Consider the following 11,588-nt stretch of genomic DNA (forward strand, 5'->3'; position numbering starts at 1 on the left):
TTTTTTATTAGTAATTTAATGGGAAAGTTAAAAAATAGAGAGGAAAACTGATTTATTCAATGTCACAAAATAAACCAGTGGTGGAGAAAGAACCAAAGCCAAATCCATCCTAAAATAATAGGGTTCCTGGGTATACTATTCTGCCTTTGATGCTTAACTGCTTACCTATGAGACTTGTAATGCTACCTAGTAGAATTTAATACTCTATTCAGGAATATATTCCCCAAATACAATTAAGCATCTTAAGCAAATTACAAAGATGATTTTTACTAATTATCCCTCAAAAACATATCTTTATCTTCCAGCCTCTAACTCTCCAGGGTGAATTACTTGCTGGAGTACAATGACATCTCTTTGTTCTAATGAAACTTAACTCCTTTGGTGCCTGAGGGCTTCAGAGGTCCACAGTTTGCTCATAAATCCTGCCCATGAGGATTTATGGCCCACCATTCATGGTTCCCAGAACATGGCAATTGTTTGATTAAAATTTTATGAATAGCCACAAGAGGTGGCACAAGCCTGTAATTCCAGCTGCTGGGGAGGCTGAGGCAGGAGGATCACAAGTTCAAAGCCAGCCTCAGCAAAAGCAAGGTGCTAAGCAACTCAGTGAGACCCTATCTCTAAATAAAATACAAAATAGGACTGGGGATGTGGCTCAGTGGTGGAATTGAATCCCCAGTAACCTAAAAAAAAGTTGCGAACATTAAAAGGTATAATGGAAATTGGACCTAATAAGAGAGTAGAAATACTTAAACACACACACACACATATATGCACGCGCACACACACACACACACACACCCCTAAAATTATTATTCCTAGAGACATACAAAAGATTGGTAGTTAAAACTGAGGCCCCATATCTCATTACTAATCATGAGCTTAACCCAAAGCACCCTCATTCCTGGCTACATCCCTTGTACCTAATGTCATGCTTCACTGAGCTGCTTCACATCTAAAACTCAGGCAACTATGGTTGTGTGTAATAGTCATGTGTGCACTCAGAGTGATCCTGATGACTATCCCTGTGATGGCAACTCTTCCCTAGATGCATGCCTGGATCACTGTGAGTCAGTGTAGAGCACTGAGGTTCAGCCCATCCAATGCTGCTTCCGGAGCTATCACCTTGCTCTGACAATATTATCAGTTTCCCAACATCAATAAAGTTGGCAAGAGCTACGTCTTTTAACACTGAATGACATTTCCAGGAAGATTCATCAAAAACAAAAATCCAGTGTCACATGACCTCACAAATCATAATGGATGCATTTAAGTTTCAACGTTTGTTTCTTCTACCTGTAAGTTTTCCTTCCCCACTTCCATTTTTATGAAAAGAATCTGTTTTGATTTACTTTTGCACCTGAAGAGCACTCAAACAACAAAACAAAGAATTTATTATAAGAATGGGTTCTCTAGAATATTCTAAAATAATTTGGTACACTGCAACTTATTAAGATTGCCAAATATCAGATGCTATATATCTGCAAGAACCAAGACTAAGGTTCTTTAAATCTTTATCAGATGGTCTAGTCCCATTATACAACCTCACAGAATCCCACACTCCCTCCTTCCTAGCACTCAACACAAGTGAATAAATAAATCATGAACTGCAACTTGTAGTTAATGTCTGTATCCTCCATTAGAATACAATCTCTATGTAGACAAGGACTGTATGTTTCTGTCATTTTCTCTGCTGTACCTGACACTTTGCTTTGAATGGGAAAGGAAATCAATGAATACTGGCAAATGATCATAAGAGCAAATAAATCTGTGAGTGAAGAAATGGTGTTATATTGGAGGGTCTAGCAATGCAAAGGTGAAATAAGTTTTCAGACTCCCTGGGATTTATTCATAGAGTGTCCTGGAAGATTTATTAACAACCTATAAAAATGGCAAACTTACAACAATCCATGAGTTAATTATTCTTGAGAAAGGTTATGGATTCAGAAGACCAATTCTGGTGGTGAATTTTCCATATTTTGAATTTTATAACAGTCTGTGGGGATTTGTTTAATTTAACCCTTGTATATAAAAATATCAAAGTGTGTGTTTGGGTAAACAGATGAGGCAAGCAGATGCAGTTATTCCTAAACTCCACTACTCGAAATCACAATATTTCATTTCATGGAAACATAAACCAGAAAATGTCATTGAACAGTGACAGAAACCTCCACAGCAACCCACTGTTTTCTTGATATTTCTCTCTAACCACTGATAAAAACTCTTTGAAGTGGAAGAGTAAATATTATCATTTGATAGTACTTGGACCCAACAGTGCAAATACAATTGCATTGTGTTACACTCTGGGGGCTCCCCTGCAGGTCACACAACGCAGCAGGGTTGCTATGGAAGAACCAATGCGCGTTAGCGCAATAGCAGGCCAGGATGTGGTACTGCTCTTATGAGCTATCCACCTCTTCTTAATCTTCCTCAGATACACACACACAGAGAGAAAAAGTGCTGGCCTTTGAATGTGCTTCTGTTTCTGTAATCCTGGGGAGGAAGAACCACAAATATGCGATGGGAAACGACAACACCCAAATATCAGCTTGCTGTTTCTGCTCCCATTGACATTTTTGTAAAGGATCCCATGTGGGGGTGGGGAGAAAGATTTCATAAGCAGTCTGGAGTCCCGAGTGGCGGCACAGCCAGACAAACCACCTGGGGCATCCACCTGGGGCATCCCGGGTGGACCGTGAGGCCTGAAGCTGCGGGTGCGCCAATACACTCGGGAGCTAGTTCCCCTGTCCCATGGGGCCTAGGTAAGGGTCCTCCCCAAGGCCGCCATCTGCGTCCCCTAGAGTGTGAAGCAGCCCCCAGAACCTCCAAGGCCCCTCCGGCGGCGGCGCTGCTCACGTTCGCGATGGGTCCGGCAGCTACGCCCCGCAATCGTTGCCCTGGCCGCAGCCCTCCCGGCACCTCCCCCGCCCTGGGTCGCCCTCCCGGCTGTTCTGTCGCGCCGCTCACCTTGCCCGGGAAGGGCCCCGGGAGGAGCAGCTTGAGAGCCTGCCTCTTCAGCTCCACCAGGCGGGCGTTGCAGTTCTCGCACCAGACGCCGCGGTCCGAGCCGGGGGAGGAGCCGCCGCCGCTGCCAGAGCCCGGGGAACCGGTGCCGAAGCCCGGCGAGCCGCCCAGGGAGCCCGGCGAGCTGGTGCCGATGCCCGGAGAGGCGGGACCCGGGGATCCGGTGAAGGAGCTCGGGGACGAGGTGCCCGAGCCGGGGGACGGGGTCCCCGACGAGCCCAGCGCCGAGCCTGCGCCCTCGGGGGTAGGCCGGCTCCCAGCGCGCGATTCCTCGTACGCTTTCCTGTACCAGCTCTCAGGGGAGAAGGGAGCCGCGGGCTTGGTGGGCGAGCAGACCTCATTCACCTGCAGGGGGAGACACGCGGGTGTCAGGGGCCGCGAGGCGGCGGACTCCCGCTTTCTAGAGCTGGGCCGGCCTGGGGGCGCCGTTCTGCCCGCCCGCCGGGGTATCCGCAGGCCCCCGAGCGCCTGGCCGAAAGCCCACGGGCTCCGGTTCCCGGCTGCTGCAAGCCCTGCAGCTAAGTTGCCCTCCATCTATCTCGTTAATTGTCCTAAGGTGATTCCCCGCCTCCCAAGTGACCCCTGCTCCGGCTTCTGGGTGCCGGTTTCTGGGTGCCTCAGGTCAGGAGAAGGGTTCACTTGAGGGGCTTTTCAACGGTTTCTGCAGGGGGAACCCACAGATTCAGCGCCCCATGCTTTTGGACCTGGCACCCACCCCAGCAAGAACCCAGTTACAAGATCCTAGAAGACCCTATTCTGAGGGTCCTGTGACTTATGGGTTTTTATTCATCCAGGGAACAGCCCACTGGATCCTGCCGGTAAAATGAAAGGATCTCCCGGATCCCGGGAAACGATCCGTGCAACCAAAGGCAGAGATTTCACGGGAAACATTCCTTACGGCTTAACTCTGCCTAGAAGTCCAGGAATACCGCAAAAGTTATGGGTCCGGGGAAAAGAAAGGATTAAACCGACTGAAAAAAATCCGAGAGCGAGGCGAGTGTGCGGGTGTCCTCGCAACAGACCCGCCTCCGCGCACGCACAGCGGAGGTGTCCCTGCAGCGGGAGGAGAGCTCGGATCCGCGCGCTGGCCGCCGGCTCCTGGGGGTAGCTCTGCCGGAGCTACCGGTTCCCGAGAAGGAAAGGACCCCGACCGAGATGGGTCTGGTAACGCGTCTCCGTGTCGAACCCGTCACAACTTACCCCGTATTTCTTGCCCCGGTTGGAGACCGCAAGCCTCTCTTTATTCCCAGCTACCGAATTCATGGTGGCTTTTCCCGAGGAGAGTCTAAATGTTCCAATAATGTTACATCCAAAAGATCTGCCAACCAGAAGCGTCCCCCAATTGTAAGAGGTTGTCTCTTGGCCCTCAAATCAAGATTTCTTAATTGTGGGTTAGAAAGAATAAAAAGCAAATGGACCCCAGAAGTAGTAGCACCAATTTGCAGAAAACGTTGGAGTGGCTGGCTTATTCTTCTCTTCAAATAACGCTTTTCCTCATCCTCTTCTGCCTCCTCCAGTCACACGTTCTCTTTTCATGGTCACATTCACATCATTGGCATTTTCCTCAATCAAGTAAGTCCTCCGTTCTCCACGAGGGAAAAGAGGAATAGGATCGGGACGCACGGCCGCTGCGGGGAAGGTGGGCGAGCCCTCGCGCTGCCTCGCCTGGGTCGGCGCGCGGACCCCTTCTACCGAGCCGGCTGTGGGAACTTGCCTCCTTCACCGAGCTTGCTAACTGAGTTCAAAGAAATTCTCCCAAAATATAAAGATCCAGACTCGGGGAGGAGCCTCGGCGTGTCGCCGAGCCAATATGCGCGGGCCCGTTTCGCCTGACAGTTGCGCGAGGGCAGGGAGAGGGGCGGCTCTGCTTGGCCGGGAGAGCCGTCCGCGATCAGGACGCGCGTGTGCGCTCGGGCGAAGCGCGGAACCTCGGGAACCGCGGCCCCGCCGCCCCGGAACCCGCCGCCTGGCTGCCGCCGCCGCCGCAGCGCCGGCCGGGATCCATTTTATGGTGCGGCGCTCCTGCCTGACATTGCGAGGCCGAGGGCCCTGGCGGGGGGTGGGGTCGTAAATCTCGCTCCTGGCAGGGAAGTTACTGGCGAGTGGCCCGTGTCCGGGGCTCTAATGAAACACCGTTGCGCGAGCCTGGCGCTGAGGAGAAGCGCTGAGCGAGCGTGGCTGGACGGAAATGCTGCGCCTGAGCCTCCCCCGCCCCCAAGTTCTTTCTCTTCCTGGCAAGGCTTGCAGGTCTGCCTTTGAAACGCCGTGTAAAACGGATTGAGTCACAAACAAGTCCGCAAACATGCCGGGTCCTCCCCCCGCCCTTTGTTCTCCAAGACCTGCCCAGCAAACCTTTTCTAGAATTGCCCTACCACCCCGGGGCCAGCCAGGGGGCCTCCCTCGGAGCCACAGCCAGAGGACTGGGGACCTTCGGCCCCCGCCCGCCCGCTGCACCCTAATCTGTGAAGTGCTAAACCAGCCCAGGGCTGGGACAGGTGAGCCGAGGACCTTGCGGGGCGCTGGCGAGCGGGGGAAACTGAGCGATTCGCTGTGCTGCCCACAAGCACCCGGACCGCGCGGGCCTGAAGAGGGGGCGTGTCGCGAAGTGGCCTTGGCCTCTCCTTGCCCGGGGTCGGTCCCCTCTCCCCACGTCCACGCTTTTCTCCCAGCATCCGGGATCTGTGGGGTCTCCAGAGCACCCAGTCATCGTCCCCTCCCCTATAACCTCTCTCCCCACCCGCCCCTCGCGCAGCACCCAGAGGCGCAGGAAGCCGGCAAACGCCAGGCTCCACACGTGGCTGCTCCGGGGTGTCATTTTTCATTTCTCGGGAGGACATTTCTTCTGGTGAGCCGGCAGGTCTATTTTGTTGTGACCTTTAATTAACACCCCGCGAGACACCTCCTGAGGGACCAGCCCAGCGCGGGGATCACGTGAGGTGTAATGGCATCTCCAAGCCCCCGGGAGGGACCGGGTCTGGGGGTAGGCGAGGGAGCAAAGGACCTCTAGGGCTTTCCAGTCGGGGGCTTCGTTTTGAGATATGGGTGAGGCAGGAGGGGTCAGGAAGAGAATAATTAGGGGTACTGGAACTCTGGGCAACGCCCCCCACCCCACGTTCCTGGGGGGAGGAATCTTTCTTGGCCTTTCTGGAGCTTGCCATCCCCCCTACATCCCCCGGGCTTGCAGCCTTTGCCTGGGAATATTTCACAGCTAACAAGGCGAGGTACGAAGGCCAAAATAAAGATGTTGAGAACAGTGTGGAAGTTTCCATTGCGTTCCTACTTCCAATTTAAAAGCGATCATATCAGTAGAGGACCTTAGGGGGACAGGTACGCCTCCAGGCAGCACACGCCAGCTCCAGCCGAATCTATTCCGTATAGGTGCAGCGGAAAATATCGACGCCATTAGCTACGCGCTGCTTATCAGCCGGAAAGCAGCGTGTGGCCAGGTGAAATGGACGAGCCCGTGAAGACGAGGATGGGAAGGTGGGGTGTCGAGGGGGAGCAACTGGGGAGCTGCGCGATCCACCTTGGAGACTGATGAGCCCGGAGCTTATCTGATTTGCATCCCAAAGTATCTGGGGCCCCAGATTGTGTTTGATGGGCTCGGAGCGCCCTCTGTTGATAAAAGTCTATAACTGGAGGCCCCTCAAGTGATTTGAAGCGTTTAAAAAATACACAGTGAAATGCAAAAAATTTAAACGCACAATTCTGTGCGTTTTTATAAATGTATAAATGTTTTTATAAATTTTATACTCTGTATAATCCACTACCCCAATTAAAGTATCAATTTCCATCACTCCAGAAAGTTCTTTCCTGCCTCTTTAGGCAGGCAGTCGGTCCCCACCCCTCATAAGAAACCACTGTTCTGATGTCTATCACCATAGATTAGTTTTGACTGATCTCGAATATTTTTGTACATAGAACTCTTTTGTGTTTGGCTTAGCATAGGTTTTCTTCATTCCATGTTGCCTTTTATGGGTCTGTTTTCCATTATTCTGTTTCTCATTCCTCCATCTTTCCCACTCTCTCTTATTAATTGAATAATTTTTAGTATTCCAATATCATTCCTCTATTAGGTTTTTAGTTCTAATTATTACAATATGCATCTTAACTTATTACAGGATAATTAGTGTTAATATTGTACCACTTCACCTAAAACATAAGTTTGCAACAGTTCAATTCCATTTTCTCTCTCACCTTTAGGCTAATATTTGAATATAATTTATGTGTATATACATTATAAGATCCTGTTTTAGCTAGCTTTTTTGATGCTGAGACCAAAATACCTAACAGGAACAATATAAAGAAGGGAAAATTTATTTGGTGATGGGTCACAGTTTCAGATGTCTCAGACCATAGATGGGCAACTCCATAGCTCTGGCCCAAGGTGATGCAGAACATCATGGACAAAGGGGATGGCAGAGGAAATGAGCTCAGGACATTGTAATCAGGAAGCACAGAGAGATGGCTTTGCTCACCAAGAACAAAATATAAACCCCAAAGCCATGCCCCAGTGACCTACCTCTGCCAGCCACACCCCACTTGCCTACAGTTACCTCCCAGTTAATCCATATCAGTGGATCAATCCCCTGATTAGGTTACAACTTTAATACTCTAACCATTTCACTACTAAATGTTCTTGCATTGGCTCATACATGAGCTTTTGGGGGACACCTCATATCTAAACCATAACAGGCCCATGATACAATTTTATCAATTTTACTTTAAACAATCTGTTGTCTTTCCATGAAACTAGAAAAAATTCAGTGTTTTGTATATACCCAGTTTTTTATAATTTATTTTTTTTAGTTGTAGATGGACACAATACCCTTATTTTATTTATTTATTCATTTTTATGTGATGCTGAGAATTGAATCCAGGGCCTCGCAAGTGCTAGGTGAGTGCTCTACCGCTGAGCCACAACCCCAGGCCCTATACCCAGTTTTAACATTTCTGAGACTGTTCATTTTTTTCTGTATAGTGCCAAATGTCCAACTAGATTGTTTCCTGAAGAACTGCCTAAAGAAGTTCACATAGCATTTTTTTATAGTGAGGGTTTCTTGGCAATATATCCTTTCAGATTCTGCTTATCTGAAAATGTCTTTATTTCACTTTTGGGTTTGAGGAATGGTTTAATTAGATGTAGGATTCTTGGTTGGCAGTTATTTTTCTGTCAGCCCTTTAAGAATGTCATTCATTGTCATTCCATGCTTCTAATTAAAGGTAAGCAGTAATTCTTATGGACATTCCCCTGCATGTATTGCATCCTTTTTTTCCCCCTCTGGGTGCCTTGAAGATTTTCTCTTTATCTTTGGTTTTCAGAAATTTGACTGATGTTTCTGGATATGATTTTCTACATTTATCCTGCTTAGGGTCTGCTTAATTTCTAGGACCTATAAGTTGATTGGTAAGTTTTTTATCAAATTTGAGCAATTTACAGTCATTGTTCAAATACCTTTTCTGCCCTATTTTATCTCTTTTTTTCTCTGTTTGGGACTTTCGTAAATATGTATATTATTATGCTGTTTGATATTATCCCATGGGTTACTGAAGTTCTGTTCATTATTTGCACTTTTATCCTCGTATTCTACATGTTGGATAACTTAAATTGTCCTTCATTAAATTCACCAATTCTTACTTCTATTAGGCCTATCCAGTGAATTTTTCATTTCAGATTGTGCGCGCACACACACACACACATAGGAGAAAGAGAAAGATATTTCCATTTCACTTGTTCTTTTCCTTTAACTCTTTGAACAGAGTTATAATAGCAGCTTTAAAGTTCTTTTCTTTCTTTCTTTTTTTTTTCCAGTGCTAGAGATAGAACCCAGGACCAAGTGCACTACCACTGAACTACATCCCTGGCCCTAATTCTAATGCTTGTCTGAATTCCAACATTTGACTCATTTGGGAACCACTTTCAAAATGATTTTTCTCTTTGACTCTGAATCACATTTTCCTGTTTTCTTTTTTTCATAGCCAATAAACTTTAACTGTATACTGAATATTGTGGATACTACATTGTAGAAATATTATATTCTGATGTCTTCATCGAAGACTACTGATTTTTTAGTCTAGCAGGCAGGTAAGTTACCAGTGGATCACCTTGAACTTGGAGTGGCTTGACTTTTTACCTCTAATGATCATAGTATGTATCCTTCATTTGTCACAGGCTGCTTAGAGTTAACATTTTGCCACTTCACCTAAAATGTGAACTTGCAACAATACAATTCCATTTACTCCTTGCTTTGTTAGAGGGGTTCTATTTAGTTTTTGCCCTTAGCTTCAAGGAAAATTCCTAGTCCTGGGACTTGTCCTTTACCCAAAGGTGTGGCCCTCTGGTGTTTCATGGGAAAGTCCAACAGGTTTGCCAAGTCCTGAACCTGGGACTCCACATTCTGCTCCCCTGCAGTAGGCAGCACTTAAATCTCTGCTCACTCTTTTCATCATCTGCATGCTGCTTTCCCTGGACTACTTGTAGCTCTTCCATACATTCAGAGTTTTTAAAAATATCAGTCAAAGATTGAGGGAAACAGTGCTTGTTTTAGGGCTGCCTTACTGTGTATGTCTCCTCTCCAGCATTTTCTTCCTCCTTTTTCAGCCACTCTGACAGCTCTGAACTCCATCCTGTAAAATCTCAGACCATCTAGCCACCATGCTCAGCAGCCTGGGGCTAGTGGGGGGCTACATAACCCTTCTTTCAAGAATTGAATCTTAGAGACCACTCTGGTCCCTGCTTGCTGAGGACCATTCTGCAGTGCCCTTAAATAGGTTTGTTGTTGTCATTGTCCAGCTTATAATAGTTTTCCATTAATAATTTGGAAATTCAATGTTGTACATAGAGTACTCTAATTCTAGTTTTAATGTAACTCTTTCAAGTCTACCTTTAGCTTTTAGAAGTCTTATCATTTCAAAGTTTGTTTTTTTCTGGAAGTTAGCAGCCTATAGAGGCTAGCTATAATTTTATTTTCTATTAGACTGAAGAATCCCAGTTACACAACTGAATCTTGCCCAGAGGGATAGAGAGATAGATGATAATTACTTCTCACTTCTTCACATTCAAGGATGTAACAGCATTACTTCAAAATTTAGGTTAAAAAAACATCCATTTTAGGAATGAAAAAAATTCTCTACTGACTTTTTAAAGCCCAGAGCATCTTTGAACATTACTTTATTGATTCCATTGTTGTCCCTGGGTAAAAAACAGTATCTCTCTGGTATATCATGAGTACAAAGTACAAAAACAGTTAAGGTTCATTATCTGTTTAAAAATGAAGAGTTTTTTCCCATAGTGTTTGTTGCTTAGTTATTAAATGAACATTTGGGAATGTTTCATGGGATTTTCATATATTCAGAGAATGCCTTCCCATTGTGCATTCCTAAGAAGTGAATAGCTCCTAAGTTTCATAACTAACACGGATTGTCATTGTCTTTTGGAAAGCCTCAAGGTATAAATCAGAAATAAAAAACCACAATCAGGCTGGCAACTTCTAATTGCTAAGCAGAATGCAGAATATAACAGATTCCACCCCTTTTTAATATTTGTCTTTTGAACTAATTTCCATATGAGTTTAAGCAGTGACATGCCAACAGAGCCAGTGGAGCGCATGTGCCATAGGCAGCTGTGTTTCTCCTTGAAAGATAATTAAAGCAGCTTACACTGTCCATGTGGTATCTTGATGAATATGCAGACAATATTTGCATATGATCTACTGGTGTTCTGGAACCATATGATCATGTGTGGGCTGCCAAAGAGTCCCCAGAAAGCTGATGACTTTAATCTGTATACTTGGTCACTACTGTAGTGGAAGAGGAAGGTGATTATCTTGGCAAGCTGATAATTCCTTTTCACTCTTAGAATATCAGTTCAGTCGTTAATCATTTTATTCTTATAAAAGATTCTGCTTATAAATTTATGCTGCTAAATTCCACATTGTATGTGTGTGAGTGTGTGTGTGTGTGTGAGAGAGAGAGAGAGAGAGAGAGAGAGAGAGAGAGACTCTGTGTATGTGTGTGTGTGTATGTGTGTGTCTAGGAATGGAATGCAGGGCTTCCTGCATGTTAGGCAGGATCTCTACCCCTGAGCCACATGCTCAGCTCCAATTCTAAGTCTTGATTTCAGCCCCAAATTGAAAATTAAGAAGATAAAGGCATTGGGGCTGGGGTTGTGGCTCAGTGGTAGAGTGCTTGCCTGGCATGTGTGAGGCACTGGGTTCGATTCTAAGCACCACAAACAAATAAATAAAATAAAGATCCATCAACAACTAAAAAATATTTTTTTAAAAAAGAAGAAAGACAAAGCATGTGAACCAAATTCATGTGGCCAAAGTAGTGATTTTTTTTAATTTCAGTTATTTTAAAGAGTGAAGGTTAAGCTGGGCATGGTAGAGCAGGCCTGTAATCCTAGCAACTCAGGAGGCTGAGTCAGGAAGATAACAAGTTCAAAGCCTCAGCAACTTAGTGAGGTCCTAAGCAACTTAGAAAGACCCTATCTCAAATTTTTAAATTTCTAAAAATATAAAAGGATGGGGATGTGGCTCAGTGGTTAAGTACCCTGGGCTTTG

General features: G+C 46.1%; 2 protein-coding genes across 2 annotated transcripts in view; one reads left to right on the forward strand and one right to left on the reverse strand.

The window, feature by feature from the left end:
• The window catches only part of Kif26b (kinesin family member 26B), a 483,473-nt gene extending 479,118 nt beyond the window's left edge, over positions 1-4,355 (reverse strand). The window contains exons 1-2 of the mRNA XM_040278703.2: positions 4,225-4,355; positions 2,968-3,369 (exon numbers count right to left, since the gene is read on the reverse strand). Of these exons, the coding sequence (XP_040134637.2) occupies positions 2,968-3,369; positions 4,225-4,287 (465 nt within the window). The 5' untranslated portion in view covers positions 4,288-4,355. The remainder of the gene's footprint in view (positions 1-2,967; positions 3,370-4,224) is intronic.
• An 814-nt stretch (positions 4,356-5,169) lies between these two features.
• On the forward strand, positions 5,170-9,023 carry LOC120887681 (uncharacterized). The gene is made up of 4 exons (XM_078022951.1): positions 5,170-5,519; positions 5,777-5,869; positions 6,403-8,431; positions 8,837-9,023. Exons 1-3 carry the CDS (start codon positions 5,327-5,329, stop codon positions 6,489-6,491), a joined length of 375 nt encoding a protein of 124 aa, XP_077879077.1. The 5' UTR covers positions 5,170-5,326; the 3' UTR covers positions 6,492-8,431; positions 8,837-9,023.
• Positions 9,024-11,588: the final 2,565 nt, after the last annotated feature.

The sequence above is a fragment of the Ictidomys tridecemlineatus genome, chromosome 10 (assembly GCF_052094955.1).
Source record: "Ictidomys tridecemlineatus isolate mIctTri1 chromosome 10, mIctTri1.hap1, whole genome shotgun sequence".
Taxonomy (NCBI): Eukaryota; Metazoa; Chordata; class Mammalia; order Rodentia; family Sciuridae; genus Ictidomys; species Ictidomys tridecemlineatus.

What these genes read in the sequence shown, in the direction of transcription:
- LOC120887681 (XM_078022951.1), top strand. Translation starts at nt 5,327, where the DNA reads ATGCCGGGTCCTCCCCCCGCCCTTTGTTCTCCAAGACCTGCCCAGCAA. An exon ending in CCAGCCCAGGGCTGGGACAG is followed by an intron (nt 5,520 to 5,776) that starts GTGAGCCGAGGA and finishes CCCCTCGCGCAG; the next exon opens with CACCCAGAGGCGCAGGAAGC. An exon ending in TCGGGAGGACATTTCTTCTG is followed by an intron (nt 5,870 to 6,402) that starts GTGAGCCGGCAG and finishes TATTCCGTATAG; the next exon opens with GTGCAGCGGAAAATATCGAC.